Source organism: Centropristis striata, chromosome 15 (assembly GCF_030273125.1).
Source record: "Centropristis striata isolate RG_2023a ecotype Rhode Island chromosome 15, C.striata_1.0, whole genome shotgun sequence".
Lineage (NCBI taxonomy): Eukaryota > Metazoa > Chordata > Actinopteri > Perciformes > Serranidae > Centropristis > Centropristis striata.
The window spans coordinates 35,022,820-35,044,088 of record NC_081531.1 but is presented as its reverse complement, the minus strand read 5'-3'; the positions used below and the strand labels follow the sequence as shown (position 1 = coordinate 35,044,088).

The 21,269-nt window shown below is 35.6% G+C and overlaps 1 protein-coding gene across 1 annotated transcript; it reads right to left on the bottom strand.

The window, feature by feature from the left end:
• Positions 1-9,349: 9,349 nt before the first annotated feature.
• Positions 9,350-21,262, bottom strand: pafah1b2 (platelet-activating factor acetylhydrolase 1b, catalytic subunit 2). The gene is made up of 6 exons (XM_059351524.1): positions 20,748-21,262; positions 18,935-19,016; positions 17,384-17,473; positions 16,735-16,851; positions 14,431-14,553; positions 9,350-12,982 (listed from the first exon to the last, which is right to left on the bottom strand). The coding sequence occupies exons 2-6, from the start codon at positions 19,013-19,015 to the stop codon at positions 12,704-12,706; spliced, it is 690 nt and encodes a 229-aa protein (XP_059207507.1). The 5' UTR covers position 19,016; positions 20,748-21,262; the 3' UTR covers positions 9,350-12,703.
• Positions 21,263-21,269: the final 7 nt, after the last annotated feature.

Here is a 21,269-nt window from a genome sequence, read left to right as displayed (position 1 = left end):
GTAAGAGTTAAAAAGGGAATAAATAAGTAAAAAGCCAATGATTCTTGCCCAGCTGAGACTGAACACCAAGGAGAATAAATAGATTTTTAGTGTTTTTAAAAAATGCTCAAAAGAATGAAAAACTGAGGAAAAAAAACTTTGTTTTCTACAGTTTAAAAGTTTTGTACTATTCCTTGATTTATGGTCATTTCAAGCGTTTAATACGGTGATATCAAATTTTTGATTTTACAGCCTATTTCTGATGTACGGAAGCCCTGAACCGCAAGTGAAGAAAATTTTTTTTGAGATGTAATCTTGTTATTTCGAGATCATATCTCGTTATTTCAAGATAATATCTCATTATTTCTAGATAATACACATATGTTAAAAAAAAAAAAGAATTAAAAAAAAAAAAATCTTCCAAAAATGTTTTTTTCTTCAGATATTATCTCATTATTTCGAGATAATATCTCGTTATTTCGAGATAACACACCTATGTAAAAAAAAAAAAATTTTTTAAAAAAAATTTTTTTTTTTTTTTTTTACATAGGTGTGTTATCTCGAAATAACGAGATATTATCTCGAAATAACGTGATATTATCTTGAAATAACAAGATAACATCTAAAAAAAAATGTCTTCACTTGCGGTTCAGGGCTTCCGTACTGATGCAATTTGACAGTGATTTACTGTAATTTCTACAAACATTTTTTACAGTGCAGGGTGATGTCAGCCCAAGGTCATGAAATGACACCACGAAGGGCAGCAGACAAGAAATAATTGCCCTGGGGAAGTAAACAGGACCGCCTGACTCTGACCTGACCTGAGACCTGCTGAATTAGCTTCAGGACCAAGACAATAATGGAGAGGTGCAGCGCAGAAATCAATGGGCCCAAATGAATTTCGATGACCTGGTCGCAGAGCAGAAAAACCCTCTGGAGTTCTTCTGTAGAGAGGGTTTAACACCAGCTTCACTGCAGGTAAAACAGGTATTTTGAGAGCTCCAGTGGCAAATTATGAAGCAGATTGGTTGTAATTTTTGCACCGTAATCACTGCTCAATTGCCTTCCAATGTGGTTTCATAGAGGTGTAATTTGCGGAGGAGAGTGTGGTTTTCAAACGACTGTTTATAAAATAGAGAGGACCTCAGCTGCAGGTTTGGAGAGTCAGAATGGTGGAGCTAGGATGTCACATCAGATACAATAAACACTGCCTCCAGGCTGAGGTTAACATGAAGACTGTGTGTACGAATGAGTCAGAGGCATGAATATGGTTGATTCAGGAACCGCAGAGGAAGAGGCAGTGGTGTGACTGTATGTGTCGGGAGCTCTTTCTGTGGTGGCACTGAATGATAAAAGGGTGAAAAACGTAGGTCACAGGAGTATCAGGTGTAAATGGTGGGTAATCTGAGTCAGGATGCAGATGTATGCCCTGGAATCTGTTGGTTTGAGGCCAAATATTGAGATCTGAAGGGTAAACGCTCCATTCAAACGCCATGAGAGGAGGACAAAGCTGCTCAGGCAGCGTGACAAGTTGAAAGCTCAGAATGTGCAGAAGAAATGCTGCTTTGCTTTGAAACCATCTTTCAGGCTTTTCTGTAACCTGCCAAAGAGAAACCATGTTTTCATTTCACTTTCTGCTGCAATTTATCACCTAATCAACCGATCATGACAGTCCTTATCTGCTGCAGTGAAGCTGTGAAGTGCTCTGTGCAGAGGAGGAGGAGGAGGAGGAGGAGGAGGAGGAGGAGGAGGAGGAGTTCTTCAGGGGAACTGATGACGGCTTTTGTCTGAAAATGAATCCCAGAGTCCCAGTCATGCAATTATAATGTTCTTCCTTTTGTTTTATGAAAATTCCTGTCAGACACAAGTTAAAAAAAGGTATATAAGGTAAAGGTATATAGTAGGTATATAAAAAGGTATATAAGGTAAAGGTATATAGTAGGTTAGAAGATAAGGTATATAAGTTCAAGGAAAATAAAAAGGTATATAAAAAGGTATATAGTAGGTATATATAAAGGTATATAAGGTAAAGGAAAATAAAAAGGTATATAGTAGGTATATATAAAGGTATATAAGGTAAAGGAAAATAAAAAGGTATATAAGGTAAGGTATATAGTAGGTATATAAAAAGGTGTATAAGGTAAGGTATATAGTAGGTATATAAGGTAAAGGTATATAGTAGGTTAGAAGATAAGGTATATAAAAAGGTATATAAGGTAAAGGAAAATAAAAAGGTATATAGTAGGTATATATAAAGGTATATAAGGTAAAGGAAAATAAAAAGGTATATAAAAAGGTATATAGTAGGTATATAAAAAGGTGTATAAGGTAAAGGAAAATAAAAAGGTATATAAGGTAAGGTATATAGTAGGTATATAAAAAGGTATATAAGGTAAAGGTATATAGTAGGTAAATAAGGTAAGGTATATAAAAAGGTATGTTAGGCAAAGGTATATAGTAGGTTAGAAGATAAGGTATATAAAAAGGTATATAGTAAGTATATAAGGTAAAGTTATATACAATGATATACAGCAGTAATTTACTTTACATTTCACTTCATCATATAAGTAAAAATCAAATAATTATAAATCTAAATTACAATTTGTATTATTTTATTTCCCAGATACTTTTTTGTATTACACTGCACTCATGAGCGCCCCCACCTGGTTAATACAGTTACTACCACAGCCAGGAGCACATTTCAAACACCCAGTTAAAATCTTTTCTCTTGGTGACAGAACATGAAGGTTTCTGATATAACATAATTGCTCTGTTGCTAAGCATCAAAACAACAATAACACACCATGAGGGTTTTTTTTTTAACTTCTGCTTTCAGAACACCACAACTTCTCTATTCCTTTTTCTCTGGAATGATATAATCTGATTGTGAAATTAAAACATGATTGAACTTTTCACCACTAAAATAAAAACATCACAGGTCACATCTCGTGGTACTGGCACAAGTAGGCACTCATCATTTTCATAATATCATGAGAGAAATCATGCAGAGAATGCGTCACATTGCATCAAAGAAATCCCATGAAACATAATGCAGTAATATACTCTGGAAGGCCACTTATTTTCAAAGAAATAAATTAGATTTTCTGCAATATTTTACCACAGAGAACATCAAGTCAATTGAATCACCAGTACAGCAGCATGATGTCCAGCTATTTAGAATATGTGGACAGTTTTTCCACTCTGGAACAAATGCTTAATAACGTGTCATTGCATGATCAGTGTGTGCAGAGTCCATGTGCTGTGGTATTAGATACACTATCAAATCTTTACTGTTTGCCGTACATGACGTATAGCTCTATATGTTGCAACCATTGCACCATTTATCACATTTGACAGCATATTACAAACCCTGACCCCACAGGTGCAAACATAAAGTCAATCTGTGACAGGTGAGAACGTACAGGCGTCCTGTGAGAGAAAAAAATGCTTGTTATATTTATTTTTTTTTGTCTTATATTTATTATAATGTGTCACTTAGTTACATATATGTACATATGTCTATTTACTTCAAATGTATTTCTGTAATTCCAGTTTTTAATTTCTATTATTACATATTTACTTAACCCTTTATCAGGCAAAAAACTATATTTGGTAGTTAGAGTCAGGTAATATTTTGAGAAAAAAATTTGCAAATTTACTAGATTAAAGTGGCAAATCAACAAGAAAAAAAAGTTGCAGATTTAAGAGATTTAAAGTGGCAAATCTGCGCGAAAAAAGTTGCAGATTTAAGAGAAAAGAGTGGGGAAAAAGCAACTTTTTTCTCCCAGATTCACCACTTTAAATCTCATAAATCTGCACATTTTTTTCTCGTAGATTTGCCACTTAAATCTCGTAAACATTTTTCTCAAAATATACAAAGTATGTAATATCCTCCAATATTCTCTAGGGTTGAAATTTGGAATTTGCAAGCATTTCAATGAGTGTCCTATTAAGGATTAAAGTGGTGAATCTGGGAGAAAAAAGTTGTTTTTTTCCACTTTTTTCTCTTAAATCTGCAACTTTTTTTCTTGTAATTTGAAAAAAAAACCCAGAAAGTGTATTTTGTTTTTGCATCTTTACATATAATTCACTGTAAATAACATTCAAGACATTTAAGCAATGATTTTTTTTTATTTTACCTCCTACAACTGCCAAACCTAACTTAGCTTTGTTTAACTTAGGAAGATTTTTCTGGCAGTACCTTTCTCTTTTCTTTCTTTTTTCTTTTTTTACCTTTTCTTAAGTCACAAACACAGGAGAGAAAAGAATTTTGAACACTTATTTCTCACAAAACATGAATCTAATCTAATTTAATGTTTCCCTCTTGCTTCTCGGTTCCTGCAGGCCTTTGAGGTGTTGTATCACAGATGCCCAACACTGCCCAGCTTGTTAATACTGAACGAGAGCCAAGTTTTAAACTGGTCAATAGAGCAGGAACAGCAAACAAAGCCACATATAGATGTTATCAGGGTGTAGCTCACTTGCCGGTGCCGCCTAAGTCACTAATAATGCCTGTTGGGATTAGAAAGTTATCATTTCCCATTTACAAACTCTGTGTTGACAGATGAAGCAGTCTTATATTTATCTAGTGAACATGGCCAGTTTTAAGACCTTTAAAAACATCAAGTGCACTGCAAAAAAGCCAACTTGTATTTTTTGGTCTAAAACAGTGATTTAAGTTGGTAAAACTTGGAAATATAAATTATTGACATTTAGGGCAATAATATAAGTTAGCACAACAAAGGAAGCCAGTTGTCTGCTCAAAAACAAGTTGCTGAGTTGTTGTTGCTTATATCTTTAAGTTGGGGTTCACAACAAGGGGCAATAGTTCTGATAACTCTTATTTCTTTGTTGTGAAATGCGGGAAAGCGGTGAAATTCGGTCATTAGCGAAAGCTATCGGCTAACTGATGCTAGCGGCTAACTGATGCTAGCGGCTAACTGATGCTAGCGGCGCTGCTTGTTACAGCTACAAGAGTAGCCATTAGCGTATCAATGCTAACTCAAAATTGTGGTCGCAACATTAGCTGACATTTCATAGCGGCGTTACAATCGTGCCAATTCAGCACATTGCAGAAGTTAGCAGAAGTAAGGATTAAAAGTTATTACAATGTAAACTTACATTGTACAATGTAAATTTTGTCAACTCAACTTACAGTTGAGTTGACAAAAATTCAAAAAAGTTGAGCAAACTCAAAAAGAAAACTTAAAATATTTAGTTTAATTGTCCAACTTAAAATTTTATCAAAGTTTGTTGCCTTGAAATTTTGAGTTCACCCAACTTTTCTTTTTTTGCAGTGTGTATATTTAGTTTTGGATTACTGGCAGCCTATATATAAGTTTGATAGGAATGTCCGAGCTGTGAACAAGAGTCTATTTTTATTCCCCTTTAATGTTCTCACAGGAAATTCCCTTTAACGTCTTTTTTTTGGTCATTAATGTGTCATGCCGTGATTGTATTTCTTCAGTTTTACAGCATCACAACTCTTAAGATGGAAAAAGTAGTAAAAATACCAGCTTTAATTCCTCAATCATTCCTGCGTCAGACACAGGAACTTATAATGTGAATGCAGCATACCAGACAATTACTTTACGTTGTTCCATTTTGGGCCAAGTTGTTAAAGGCGCCTCAAACTTCACACTCACTTTGCAGTCTGGGCCTCCAGATGGACCAACTATTTTAGCTACGCTAGGACAGTTCTGGGTCACAGTTAGAATTAATGAGAGCAACATCAAACGTGAGCAAATGGTTTATTAACTAGGCATTTTACAAGTTGCCAACAGTGACACACTCGCACACGCCTAGGTACATGTTTAATGAGGGCGTTTCAACCTGAGCCTACAGTGCTGTTGGTGAATTATTCCATTACAGAGATAAACTTGGCTAAAGCAAATTAATTAGGCAACGAGGAAAGGAGAGGAGGCGTGGAACATGCAGTGAGCCTCGTTGGTGTCGTCTCTGATGAAATAGTTCCCTCTGCTGGTGAGACTGCAACACACTGCTGCAGATCACTGTTTACATTACATTACATTACATTACATGTCATTTAGCCAGTGGTGGAAAAAGTATTCAGATCTCTTACTTCAGTAAAAGTACTAATACCACCCTGGTAAATTACTCCACTAAAAGTAAAAGTTCTGCATCCAAATCTTACTGAAGTAAAAGTAGAAAATCATCAAAATCTACTTAAAGTATGAAAAGTAAAAGTACTCGGGTTATGCAGAATGGACTCACTATGATTGTTTTATATATTCTACATATATTATTACATTATTTGTATTGATGATTTAATGTATGCAGTGTTTTAATTTAGTAAAGATTGGGCTCACTTAATTACTTTATATACTGTTAAAAGATTTAATTAAAAAGACGTCTAATCACTTTACATCATATATATCATATATAGATAGATAGATAGATCATATATATTATGTTAAATCTCAACCTGAAAAGTAACTTAAGCTGGCAGCTAAATCCTAGAGTAAAAAGTACAATATTTGCCTAAAAATGTAGTGGAGTAGAAGTAAAAAGTTACATAAAATGGAAATACTCAAGGAAAGTACAAATACCTCAAAATTGTACTGAAGTACAGTACTTGAGTAAATGTACTTAGTTACATTCCACCACTGCATTTAGCATACGCTTTTGTCCAAAGCGACTTACAATAAACACTTTTCTAAGAGTCCACGTGTCATGAATATTGAAAAAAATGAATTGGGTCTCCACATGCTATATATATTGAACTATTTGCATTTTTACAACCTCTCCTGTCCTCTCCTCTCTGCTCTGTGTAAACAGATTTTCAGTGAATATTTGTCACATGACCGTTCGTCTCAGCAGAATCAATCATGTCTCTGAGGAGCAGGATTTAATGTTTTTTCCATTTACTAATTCCAATTACTATTCCTGATTTCAGAAACAACTCAGATTTGTTCATCCTCTCTGTAGTGACCCGATCGCTACTCAAAAAAGATGCCACTATTATGATGAGATCCCGTTTATAGTCATTAACGTGCACAAATTAAATGTCCAGTTTCCGTATATCCTTTAACTCAGTTTATTATAATGTTTCCAAACAAATATATACAGTACAGGCCAAAAGTTTGGACACACCTTCTCATTCAATGCATTTCCTTTATTTTCATGACTATTGACATTGTAAATTCATCAAAACTATTAATGAACACATGTGGAATTATGTACTTAACAAAAAAGTGTGAAATAACTGAAAACATGTCTTATATTCTAGAAAGCAAAGGGTGGTTACTTTGAGGAATCTAAAATACAAGACATGTTTTCAGTATTTTCACACTTTTTTTGTTAAGTACATAATTCCATATGTGTTCATTCATAGTTTTGATGCTTTCAGTGAGAATCTACAATGTAAATAGTCATGAAAATAAAGAAAAGCGCATTGAATGAGAAGGTGTGTCCAAACTTTTGGCCTGTACTGTACTTATTTCCTAAACAAATAAACTTATGTTTCCAACGTATACATCACATTTCTGCGGGTAAATTACTATAAACGGGATCTCATCATAATAGTGGCATCTTTTTTGAGTAGCAATCGGGTCACTACAAAAGTAAAAAAACTGTGTGCCTCTCCGGCATCTCAAACACAATCAGTCATACACCGGTGCAACAAACAAACAAACAAATAAACAATTAAAGCAAAATGGCTCTTACACTCTCCTTTTCTCTAAAATTAAAACATGTTCTCTCTCTACAAGTGTTGTCTAATTCAATTACTTTAACAATTAATGCATGTTTAAGTAAAATGCAAAAAAAAAAAAAAGATAAATATTAAATATTTAATATATAAATATTCTTCAACTACCCAGCAGAGGCTGGTGTTCTGGCTTTGTAAAGTTACTTGTACGTAAAAGTTGATATTATCTGCTTCAATTCTCTTATCAACCCTGTGAAATGTACAGGCATTATCATCAGAATTGGAACTTTCTGAGAGTCTTTGATCATAGGTTATGAACATGCCCATTAGAAAAAGTAACCAAAACAAAGCTTAAAATTGTGATATTTCGATTAAAATCACCTAATTCTACATGTCTCATTTAAAACATTGCCAAAAATAAACCGTTTGGAAAAACTAGATCCTAAACATTAAATCCTGCTCCTCAGAGACGTGATTGATTCTGCTGAGACCAACGGTCATGTGACAAATATTCACTGAAAATCTGTTTACACAGAGCAGAGAGGAGAGGACAGGAGAGGTTGTAAAAATGCAAATAGTTCAATATGTATAGCATGTGGAGACCCAATTTATTTTTTCCAATATTCATGACACAAACTAGAAAAGTGTTTTATATATAAATTCAATTTTATTCCAAAAATAATTTATCTGGGAAATTGAACTTGGTTTTATGATTGATGTCGTTATAAGTTATTATTATTATTATTATTATTATTTTGCATGGCTGTGCTGATTCCATAAAAAGGTGCAGCAAAAAACACCCTGAAATGGTTCATCGGGTTAAAAATAATGGTACATATCAAGATGTTTTACTTTGCATCAATGATATTGGACCCTCGATCATTTATTTGATATATATAATGATCCAGATCAATGTATCATTACACCAATTGTAACAAAATTTTCATTTCAGAAATGTATTTTGTGTTATTTCATTTAGAAAAGAAATAAGTTGCATTTAGTTACTGCCAAAAGTAGTGGAATTATAGTAACACAGGGATTCCCAAAGTGTGGTGCGTGGACCCCTGGGGGTGCATGAGCTGCTGCTAGGGGGTGCGCGAGATGAAAAATGTAATGGCGGTCTGATAATGACACAATTACATTTTTTTCCCCCCACACAATAAAGACGTGTTATTAATTAATTAATAAATACAGGCTATTCAATTTTGTGTCATTTATTGTTCATTTTTGCATCTATTTTTTGGTTGTTTGGTAATTTTTACATGTATTTTTGGTCAATTTGTGTCTATTTTGATAATTTTGTGTCATCTTTGGTCATTTTTGCATCTATTTTTGGTTGTTTTTGATCTTAAAATGAAGCGTAGAAGAAGTTATCTTCTTGTTCTTGTATCATTTTTCCAGCCTGTGTTATGATGACGGGGTTGTGTTCACTCCACGCTCATTTAAATTTGCTGCAATTTTTGTTCAACGCAGCTCAAAATATTATAACATTTTCCCAACATCGTCATCGTCCTCCACCTTTAATATGAATCTATAAAAAAACTTATTGCATTTTGTTTTTTTTGAAGGTGTGGGGGATTGGGGGTGCGTCAACCCGGTTGGGACATAGAAGGGGGTGCACGGCTAAAAAAGTTTGGGAACCGCTGTAGTAACACATCAGGCTACTTTGTGACAAAAGATCACTCCAAACACATGACTATATCCTTGTTGTTGTTTTTTTTATTGGAATGCTTTACCTCAATAATGTGACAACGAGCCAAAACAGTGCAAATGCTGTATCGCACCAAACAGACTTCCACAACCTGAACCCCCTTCAAACATCATTTCCCCAAGCTTCACATGTCTTATATACAACTGGGGTCACTTCATACGTCCAACTTACACAATCCAGTACCAGACACACTGTACACAACCGTCCCCATGAACACTTAAGGCACACACACATACACTATTTATATTTAACACGGCACGCAAATGTGCAGAGCTTAAGACAGCAGTAACGTCAGATAATTTGATGCTCGACAGACACTCTCAGCCACAATTTGAACAGAACCGAGCCATGAAAAAAAAAAACACAGCTGCAATAGAAGCTCACAGACGAATGGTTTTCTTTTCTCTACATGACTTGTGATTGCTTTTTAGCATTTAGTGTGATAATATTCAGTACAGCTGTGTTCAGTAGCTTAACCATATGGCTACTTTTTTATTCCTAAAAATATTCAGTTACTATACCATGTGGAGGTGTCGGGGCAGAGTGAGAGTCGACTACAAATACAACAGGGAGAGAAATGAAAGAGGAGATGAAACAATAAACAGGTGCTTCGAGGAAATGTGGATCCATGTATTGAGGAGGGGGAGGGAGAGAGAGAGAGAGAGCCTTTGCTAGTTAAAGTGTCGCACTGTGAAGATTCGGACAGATTAGTGTGAGATAAAGACAGAAAGAAACCAATCAATCTGTACTTTGATATAAAGAATAAGTCTTTGTATGATTAGCAGTGTGATGTGTAATCAGGAAGATTAGGACTGTCACCATAATCACAATATCCACTTATCAAGTTATCAAATGTGTCCAAATATTGTAAGTGTTGTTTGTTTACAACCCTGATTCCAGAAAAGTTGGGACGCTGTGTGAAACAGATCAAAACATCAAATTGAGAAGTTTATATTTACAAAAACAATCATTCTGAATATCAAATAAACTGTCTTTGTACAGTTTTTAATTGAATATATCATAAAGGATGAGCACATTCAGTTTTATTTACATTTTAGACAATGTGCTGACTTTTTTGGACTCAGACTGTCACCAGCATTTTAGCCAACATGATGTCACAAACAGCCATTATAATTCAACCCTGAATTTAAAAAAAAATGTGACACTGTCTAAAGCAGAATGCATAAAATTCAAATTCAGAATGAGAGTATATATTTACAAAAAAACATGTGTTCCAGTTTGAGCATGACGTATCTGATATTTGTACTAAATTCAACAACTTTTTTGGAATCAGGGTTATATAAAAACATGCTGAGACACATTTTTCCATCATTTCTGCTCCTGTCATCTTCTTTCTGGATCAGTTCCACTGTACTTGCATTCATTTAATATTATACCAGTGGCACTGAACCGTCTTAAAATTACCATAATATCATTTATGGATTTTTTTTTCTGGGACAATGTATCGTCTAGTGAAAATGTAGCTATGGTGACAGGCCTGAGGAAGACTGGAGCTGATGTGAAAACCACTGGACTGCTTTAACTTTTGTTTTGTTCTGAAAAATAAAATCAGGTGCACTGCAAAACTAATGACAGTGCACACACAATCATCACAACGCTGGATTATCACTGAAGTTTTTTTTTCTATTCAAAAATGTCAACAAATGTGCATGAGGCAGTCATGAAGTTGCTTGGAGCACAATTTAAAAACCTGGCAGGTCTGCAAAACGTTTGCAATGTGTAATGTTTTTAGACATTAAAATGAAATGTCACGTTAGATTCTTCAAATGGAGAAACTGTACAAGTTACATGTAAATATACTTGATGCGATAGAAGTTTTGCATGTACACAGCAGGGTTGGGATGTTTGGAAGACCTACCATAGCTGCATAACTTCACTAATCAATACGTATGAATACATGATTCTGAATTGATATTCACTCATTTAACACAGAAGCCTTGCCTGACTTTCTACAGCAGAGCTGAGGCTTTAAACATGCATGCAGCTGAACATCTAGTTCAGTGACGGTTCAACAGGAATGAAGTAGTAATCAGCTGTATGTGTGGTCTGTGGAGAATTATCCAGATATACGCTGATCTATTTCATATTGATTTTAAAAGACATCTAACTTTAGGAAGTTTTAGCAGACTAAGTGCTCCATGTTTTGCTAAGTATAGGAAATAGTACACAACTGGACAGACAATATTTTATCATAGTAATTGTAAATTATTTAAATGGCATTTGCTTCACTGGATTATGCTTTAAGCAAAATTGTCAGTGAGAATTCTTTTGTAAATACTACTCACTGTGATTCATAGTGTGCATCTCAGCTGCTCCGTAGCAATGGTTCCCAACCTTTTTCACTAGTGGACCTTTAAAGGCACACTGTGCAGGAGTTTCATCTTACGGTTCGTAAACACAACATAACTTGGCCCCTCCTCCACGACTCAATGAGAGTGAAAGCATCTGGATTCATTCTTGTGTTGGAACAAACTTTGATTGCTTGGCATTCCGCCTTTTTCTGCTCTGTGTCTGCTATATTCATATACCTTTGTGCTTGAACAGTGACACCCAGAAACACAGCAACAAAAATAATAATAATAAGTGGTTATTGAGAGGGATTATTTTTTATTTTGCATTGTATTTTTGGAAATTCCTGCAAAGTATACCTCTGAAGAACTCTCAAATTGTTTTAATTTGGCCTGAAGAGAGATAAAATGTAAACAGAATATAGTAAAACTAAAATATTCTCTTGGAAGATTATCTTTTGACCCCTAACATTTTTCCTGTGACATCTTTGGGGGGCCCTGTACCCCATGTTGGGAACCATCACTCTGCAGCATACTGGTCAGACGCACAACATTGTACAGTGTTGTTAATGTTTTGCCTACTGTGAGTGCACTGCGTTTAATAGAGCGGCTGCAGAGCTAACTGTTTTGCTGACATCAAGCAAAACATGGAGGAAGAAATTGTATTTGTATCATATCTCTGTGGCACAGGTGACAGAGGGAAACAAGATGAATCTGTTTGTATGTGTGCCACCCTGGTCCCTCAGTATATCTGCCTGTGATTCAGAGTAGTCTGACCTTGATAAATCCTTTTGCAATAGAGGTTACAATTGCAATCACAGTGTCTACGTCTGTAGTGAGGTCTCTCTCCCTCCTCAGCACCTCTCCACACCCAACCCTCCGCTCATGAATGTGATCCCACAACCCTCCGGGGCCCCACCAGGGTGCATCTCACCCCGATGAGTGAGCCCTTCCTCCTGCAGACACCAGGGACATGTCTCCCCCGTCAGCGGGTGAGACATGCCTCTGGATGCATGTACTGCTGGGCCACGGCCCTCAAACCAGCGACGCCCGTCTCTCCTCTGGCGTCTCCTCCAGTATCTGCAGCAGCAGGTCGGTGAGGGGCTTGGCCACGGATCGGTAACCTGTCGACGTCAGGTGGAGGAAGTCAAACATGTCCTGTGGGCTGATCGCTCCGTCAGAGTGAACAAACTCCCCGCTCACATCCAGGAGCTGGGCCTGAGCCAGCCGGGGGAGCCAGGAGCGCAGGAACCCGTTCACCGCCGCGTTCTTCTCTCTCAGAGGGTTGGGGCGCTCCCCTCGAGGCAGCAAACCCTGAGGGCCAAAAACAATATTTTTGACTCACATTAACCCATTGATGCCTAAAAACGCCTGTAAAACCTCGGGCCGATTTTAAAATAAGCCCCTAAAACCTGAAGTTTTTCTGGAAATTCAACAGAAGTGTCAACGCTTCTACTAAATAATAGATTTTTCAGCCTCTGTAGCAGATAGAAATGAAATTCAAAAAGTATTTAAGAGCTTTCCAGGCTTCAATGGGTTAACCCTCCGAAATAAATAGAAATCTCCTCATATTTTCGGTGGATTGATGGCTCTTGAACGGATGACATGTGGCGCTTCGGTAAGATAAAGTAACAAAAATAAAGCTTAGAATAGTGACATTTCATCTTTGCTTTACACATCTGCTTTAATAAACTGTTGGCACTAGCCAGATGTTTTCAAAACAAACAAACACAAAATTCTTTGATCTTGCTGAACTGCAGGCTCATTCTGCAGCTGGTTGTAAAAATGTAAATATTTAATATGTATAGCATGTGGAGTCCCCATGTTTTTCCTGTAATGATACACTTGTGACCCCTTGGGAAATGTTGTATATAGATTCTATTTTATTTCAATGTTTGTCAAATTTAAATTATCAAAGAAATTAAACTTGCGTTTTTTCTCTCCGTTTTTTATGATTTTTGGCATTATAACTGTTATTCTGCAAAAAAAGAGATTTTTGAATGGTTCCTACTTCTAGCCATGATTGTTCTGATTCCACAGAGCTGCAAGACTTATATATTTTATATGCTGCAGTTAAATACAAGGCCACAGTGAGTACAATGTATGTAAAATGTAAAATCACCCTGAAACTGTTTGGGGTTCAGATGGTTATGGTCAACGTGTTGAGACTTAAAGCTTAATAAAATGTATTTTAATAGGTTGTTTTTTTAACCAAAAGGGTAAGAGAGCCTCAATTCCACTATCTTAAACTGGCCTTTTAATTATTCTGGCCAAGGTTACTGTTAATATTTGATCTACATAAATAATTCATTATGTAGTGCATATTCAAAAAACATTTCTTTAAATATTTACATTTGTTCTCGTGCTGTAATTTTTAATGGCACTCATTTTTATTACACTGCACATATTGACAAATAACACCTTTGAACCATAAAATGATATATATACTGACAGAGACAGTTTGTTTCAGTTTATTTTCTATAATTCTTATTTATGGAAGACAATCCAACTGCTTGATTCTTAACGAAGAGAAGAAATAACATTTAAAAGCTAATAATTTCCGACGCTGACCCACATAGATTGGATGGCACATGACCAATTATAACATGTCAGCATTTCACTCAATCTTCAATTATTTACCAAATATGGAACCAAAGTTCAAACGTAAAACCTACTTGGGCTCAATGTAACAACTGCAGAAAATAAGACAGACAAATGTCAAGGTACCCGTTAGAACTAAAGACATAAAACTGATGACTTACCAGAACAACTATCTTTGCCTTGGGGAGTCGGGAGGTGAGCAGCTGCGCGATGGCAAGAATCCCTCCTGCAACTTGTTCTGCTGTGTGTTCGTGATTGTTGGTTCCTACCCACAAGACCACCGCCTGGACCAGACCAAAGACAGGCGCTTTGTTTACTTTCACTGAACTTATTCTAATTTCCATCAGTGTAATCAAAGCATGATATACAGTACAGGCCAAAAGTTTGGACACACCTTCTCATTCAATGCGTTTTTCTTTATTTTCATGACTATTTACATTGTAGATTCTCACTGAAGGCATCAAAACTATGAATGAACACATATGGAATTATGTACTTAACAAAAAAAGTGTGAAATAACTGAAAACATGTCTTGTATTTTAGATTCCTCAAAGTAACCACCCTTTGCTTACTAGAATATAAGACATGTTTTCAGTTATTTCACACTTTTTTGTTAAGTACATAATTCCACATGTGTTCATTAATAGTTTTGATGAATCTACAATGTAAATAGTCATGAAAATAAAGGAAACACATTGAATGAGAAGGTGTGTCCAAACTTTTGGCCTGTACTGTAAGTTTTCCTGTTAGCATTATACTGTGTTTGCTAACGGTTGTCAATACACCCACATAGTAGCCAGTTTACTGCAGTGACAGCATTTCTTGAAACTTAAGCTCAGTGTATAAAATGAGCTGCTGTGGCCTCTAGGATAATCACAGCCTCATGAAACTTTACAACCATAAACTAGAGACCTGGAGCATTCTGGGATATATAGCTCTATAGCTAGGTATATTGACAATAAGGGCGTTTCTCAGCAGTTTAGAGAACAGAAGTCTTCGTCATCCAATTACGGAAAATACAGAGAAATCTTAAGTGTCTCAAGTTTTTGAAACAAATCACAGCATGGATTGTTCTGTGTTGTTCCAAAGGTCTTGGTGTATTGATGTTATATTCTGGAGGGTTTTTGACCATTTTTATCTATTCTCGCCCCAAAAATTGCTGCAACAACTTAAGGGACCTAGTTTGGGCTTAAGAAAGCTATACATTCATTTTCAGAACCCTTATACAACTCAATAGGTTTACTTAGTTGATTAACTGATGAATTAGAGATAAGATAAGAGATGTATGACCAGAACAACTTGAAACAGAGTGCTGCAACTCAAATTAATCTTCAGGTTCACAGCTTTCAGATGATGTACACAACTTCTATGTGGCATTTATTGTTGACATGCTATCTGTCCCTAAAAATCCACTGCCCACAACCCCAGTTCTCTATAAAAGGGGGAATAAAAATATATGTTAATAGCGAAGCAAAATCCTGTTATGTGTTTTGAGAGAATGAGTAATGTCTGGGCAATACAAGCCATCTCCAATGTCTATATAATTAGCACAGCCATAAGCACAGTTAGAGTTATACAACAGATTGTTGCTGCCACAATGTTTTCAAACTAAACAACTTAACAACATGGCTGTTGGAGTAATAAAAGCTGTTACACACAAAATGATCCTCTCTGACAACTGTGGACATTTAGACCATCTGCTGCTGCTGCATCCAATAGGATGAGGAGGTCAGGGAGGGACAGCCACGTGCAAGATTTGTGCAAGGAGGACAAACAGTCTCAGTTCAAGAATTGAATACAATTATTTTGCTCTTAACAGTAGGGGTGTGCCATATCGTATCGTTTAAGATAATATCAGTATATTTTTTTTATGGTTAAAAAAATGGCGTAAGTGTCTGTCACCAGTCAGTCAAACCCGGAACCCCACCTCTCCGTCCTCCAAACACACTGCTGCATTATGCCGTTCGTTAGCCACAAGCTAACATTAGCTAACAATTAAAGTTGTTTTAATCACAAAAAGCTACTTACTCTCTGTCACTAAACACATGCACCTTTCAAAATAAGAGCACAGTGTGTTAACAGAATCCACCACAGAACTTAGAAGAAGACTTTAAAAATAAGATGCCTTAAAAAACATACAAGAACCTTTATTCTCCTTTACAAAATGTCATTACAATATGCCCCCAGAACCCCTAAATGGTTATTTTTTATCATTTGCTCATACTCAAGAGTCAAGAGTAATTTTTTTTGTATTTGGCAACTGTTGAGATTTGCACTTCACACTACATTTAAATGTTTTATTTATTTATACAGACTAAATCTTTATCTTTTGAAGCATTTCGTAATATCGTCAAGAATATCGTTATTGCAAAAATAGCCTGAAATATCGTAATATTCTTTTAGGGCCATATCGCCCAGCCCTACTTAACAGTCTTGTTCTAAAAACCTCAGCAGGTTTGTCTCACCTTGGGACGGATGTTCTCCAGCTCTCCATTCTGCAGCCTCCACAGCACGTTACAGGTGGTGTCCCCTCCGATGCCAAAGTTGAGTGCATGAAGAGGAGAGAATAACTCCCTCCAGAACTGTGGACAGGAAACATCAAATCTGCATTTTATATGAGAATGTCTGACTTTGGTGAATAATAAATAACTCACCAATGCAAATCAAATCTGTCTGATCAGCAACATCGATATGCAAACCACTTAGGGTAGTCAGAAAATATGACTCCAAAAAACCCCTCATAGAAAATCCCCAATTATAATGAAATGGTTCATTGAATTACATGAGTTAGTCCCTTTAATTCATAAACAGTGCACGAGTTGAGTCAAAAACAATCCTGCATAGCTACTAGTGGAATTTTAATTCTACGATACAAATTATAATGAACAGAAAGAAAGAACCTGCACAGCATTTTAATTTTCTATTATAATCATGAATTCAATTTTAAGATTCAAATTATTTGGTGCAGCCCTGGTACCAATATAAGAATAGTAATGAGGCAACATAAACATATATATTTACAGTGTTTTATTTTATTTTGAAAAAATTGAGAAAAAAACAAAATTAATACGCTTATGCCTTGTGAGGTTTAGAAAAGTACACTTTGTGCCTCACCTCATACTGCTGCATTAGTTGTACCATAGAATCCCCCACAAAAAGCACGTCTGGTTCAGCATCCTTACACTCCTGCACAAATCTTGTGTGCTGCAGAACAACAACAAAAACACAGCCTTGTCAAAAAAGAGCTCATAATGCAGTCCATAAATGTTAGAGATAAAAATCGGTCCATTCACAGAAAACAAGACTATTTAATCTGTTCTTTTTTTGGCATTTCAGTCCAAGTTAATGCCTTTGTGTTATGAGTTTTCTAAATCTTGGGATAAGACCTGTTAGCATTATAAGTCAAACAAAATCCTGCAAGCTCATCACACAACAGGACACGTCTGTTGGCCCATCTGACAGAGCTCTGAGTAAAGCAGACTGTCTCAGTTCTCTGAGCTTTGGGGGATTAACCCTGCACAGACCTACCAGGAGGTGCCACTAAACAAACTAGATAAAGTGGTGCTTTCAAAGAAACAAAACTTCTTGGAAATGGTTGCAATTTATGAGCAAAGCACATGGTGTTTGAGTCAGATCACAGCCCATGACTAATATAATGAGCATTTAGCATTAACCTTTCCCCCTCAGTTGTAACTAATACTATAGTAAATAACAGTCAAGCATAATCTCATGATATTGTGCAAATATAGCCTCAAGCACAATCGTGAACATCAATGATAGTAATCAAAGGCAATATATAATGCATTGTTGCTGCCTTGTAAAATGTGTCATCATAAGGGCCAGACAAACAATTACAGTCATGATTTCTAGCGAAGTGGGGTTATTTACATGTCAGTAACTTGAGCATACATACACACAGGAAACTTATCCTTCATCCCTGATTGCAATAGAGGGACGATGTGAAAAAAATGTAATAAAAACAGAATGCAATGAATTGCAAATGTTTTGTGATCTACATTCAACTGAATGCAGTACAAAGCCAAATTATTTAATGATCAAACTGTAAAACCTTTGTTTTCTGTAAATGTATTCACTCATTTTGAATTCCATGCATTCTGCTTTTATGTCCCTTTAAAAAAATATATTAAGGTTGTACATCACACTGAGCTTTAAGGTTTATTATGTATGACATTAGAAGAGTCAGACAGGGTCCCAGTGGGATGGCATCCTCTGACATTTCACTCTCTTCAATGGGGGGAAAAACTGCTTAAAAAAATCACTTGTTTGTTTGTATACTATGCAGGATTTTCCAAAAATGACTGCATACAAAAATATGCATTTTTTGTATCAATGCATACTAAAATAATCCCTCTCAGTCATCACTTTGAAGTGTGAGGCCTGTGGTCTCTGGAGAGTTTTCCACAGATCACACATACAGCTGATTACTACTTCAATTTGAGTCACACCTAAATATCCTATATCCGAAATAACTTATCCATTTCATGTTTTTGTTTCCATTTATTTAAATACTGATTTATAACCAATGTTATGAAATAAGTGCAAGTATAAGACAAACCTTGTAAGCAACCAAAGAAATGCATGATTTTTAAATTATGTTACGGGCTAAAGAGAATGCTTCCTACATTATTAATAAGACCCACCAACCTGTGACATCCACCGGTCATCTCCTTGTACATCTCCTACAGGCTGAGCCACGGCAGCTGGGTTCAAGTCATCACCACTCATCCTGCAGGAGGAGAGCACACCAGTTATTCACACATGAATAAAAATAACATACAGTCAGAGACATAATGCTTCCTATTGAAAGCAGCAGCACAATTTGTACAAACAAAATTGTTAATATGTGGGGTACATAAAAATTAAAAGAAACAAAAAAATGAATAAAATAAAATAGATTACAATGAATGATTTAATAAATTAAGGGAAGATGTTACAGAAAAATGTCACAGTATGTATACAATTAAATAATGATAGATTACAATAAAAAAATAAATCAAGAAAAAAAAGGTCACAGGAAAATGTATATACAAGTGTTTATACGCGGGTACATAAGAATAAGACTAAATTAAAAATGATTTACATTACCTTATGCTACATTACAAAAAATTATTACATTAACCCTATAAAGCCTGAACCACTAAATAATTGCCAGAAAATTCTCCTTTTTTTTTAAACTGGAGTGTTTATTGAACCTGCTGACAGGTAATTAACAAAAAAATCTAAAAACAATAGGCATATATGATTTTAATTTGTATCATATTTGATACATCAGTTCTTTTTGTGCAATTTGTTGCTCACAGTTTGTTCTTGAACTAACAAAAACATATAAAACCCAACATTTTTAACCTTTTAAGACTTTACTTCCTTTTAACATTTTCCTCAAACATGCAAAATATTTTTTTCCATATAACACAACATCATACATCTGCTGATATGAAGTTTTCACGCAGCAATGACTGATCCACCAGTGGAACCTGCATATAAATTTTGCTATATCTTGTATTTTTGTGCAATTTGTTGCTCAGTTTTTTTTTCTTCAACACATGTATACATCAGGTTTTTCAGGAAAAAAATATCACACTGATGATGTATGGGCAAAGGAATTGGTAATTATATTGTAATGACCTTATGAGTGCAGGCAGGCACGAGATCAGTTAAGCAAAAAATAAATAAAAAAATAAAAAATTGCAGCAAAAGTTGTAAACAAAATACAGATAATACACAGTAAATATCTGTATTTAATATATATACATATAAAACAGAACCTTGCCTTGATTTTAAATTCAGCAATGTGATGTGTATTTTTTGTTAAATGTTCTTTTTTTTTTTTTTTACATAGAATTCACTCATTAAGTAATTGAATAATTCTGTAAAAAACATTTACAGATTTCCACTTTTTATTGTTTATATTTGTAATCAAAGTAATGTATTTTTTTATGGCACTTGCAAAAACCCTGTTAAAATAATAGATTCATTTTTTTTAAATAACTTATTTTTTTATGGTGCAGTATGTGGGCTTTGCAGTATTTTTCTGATTTTTCTGTTTTCAAAAACTTGTGTATCAAATATGATACGATTGGCTTTATAGGGTTAATAAAGGAAATATTTTACTGAACATATCACGGTTCATGCCGTTTTAGGTTGATATAAAAAAGCATCAATCAGCACCAGCTAGAAGAACCAGGGGTGTGATAGAGCAGCTTAGTGTTTCAGCCGCAGACAGACTGGCCTAATGCGGATAGAGGACTTTCACTTTCACGGCTGCTGCTTATGGATCACACAGCTGATCGCATTAAACCTGCTACCTTACTATTTATCTAACGTTAGCTTGTCTGCTAGCTAGCGAGCTAGCCTGCTAGTGACTGTTATGGCTGCATTTTGACGTTTGACACGCCCGTAGTTAAAAACGGAAACATTCCAGAATATACTTATGTTCTTATTTTAATATATTAACTACCTGGCAGGGTGTCGGCCGTCACTTCTCGGCTCCCTTTTGGCTTTATAGTAATTATTTTTGCCCCAACTGGCGGGTAGTCGATGCGGATGATGCTGGCTAGCAACTGTTAGCCGAATCTAGCTAGCCGAGACAACAAAAGGTGTGTCAAGAAGGCAAACGTCAGAGAGTGTGTTTCCATGGAGATGGCCGAGGCGCTCACACTAGCCGTAACACCAAGCTCAGTGCGCTAACATGAGGATATTTACCCTGATAAAAACAGAATCAGTGGCGGTTCTAGACCAGTTTTACTGTGGGGGCCAAGGAGGGGCCAGTGTTTAATCAGAGGGGCACATTAGCACATGAAAAATGGCAAAGATGATATTTAAGTATTCAAAATCTTTGAATGTCTTGAAAAAGACACAAAATGACCAAAAAAGACACAAAATGAGAAGACAGAATAACCACAAAAAAAACCCACAGAAGACATAAAAATGACAAAAAAAGACATAAAATGACCATAAAAAGACACAAAATAACTAAAAC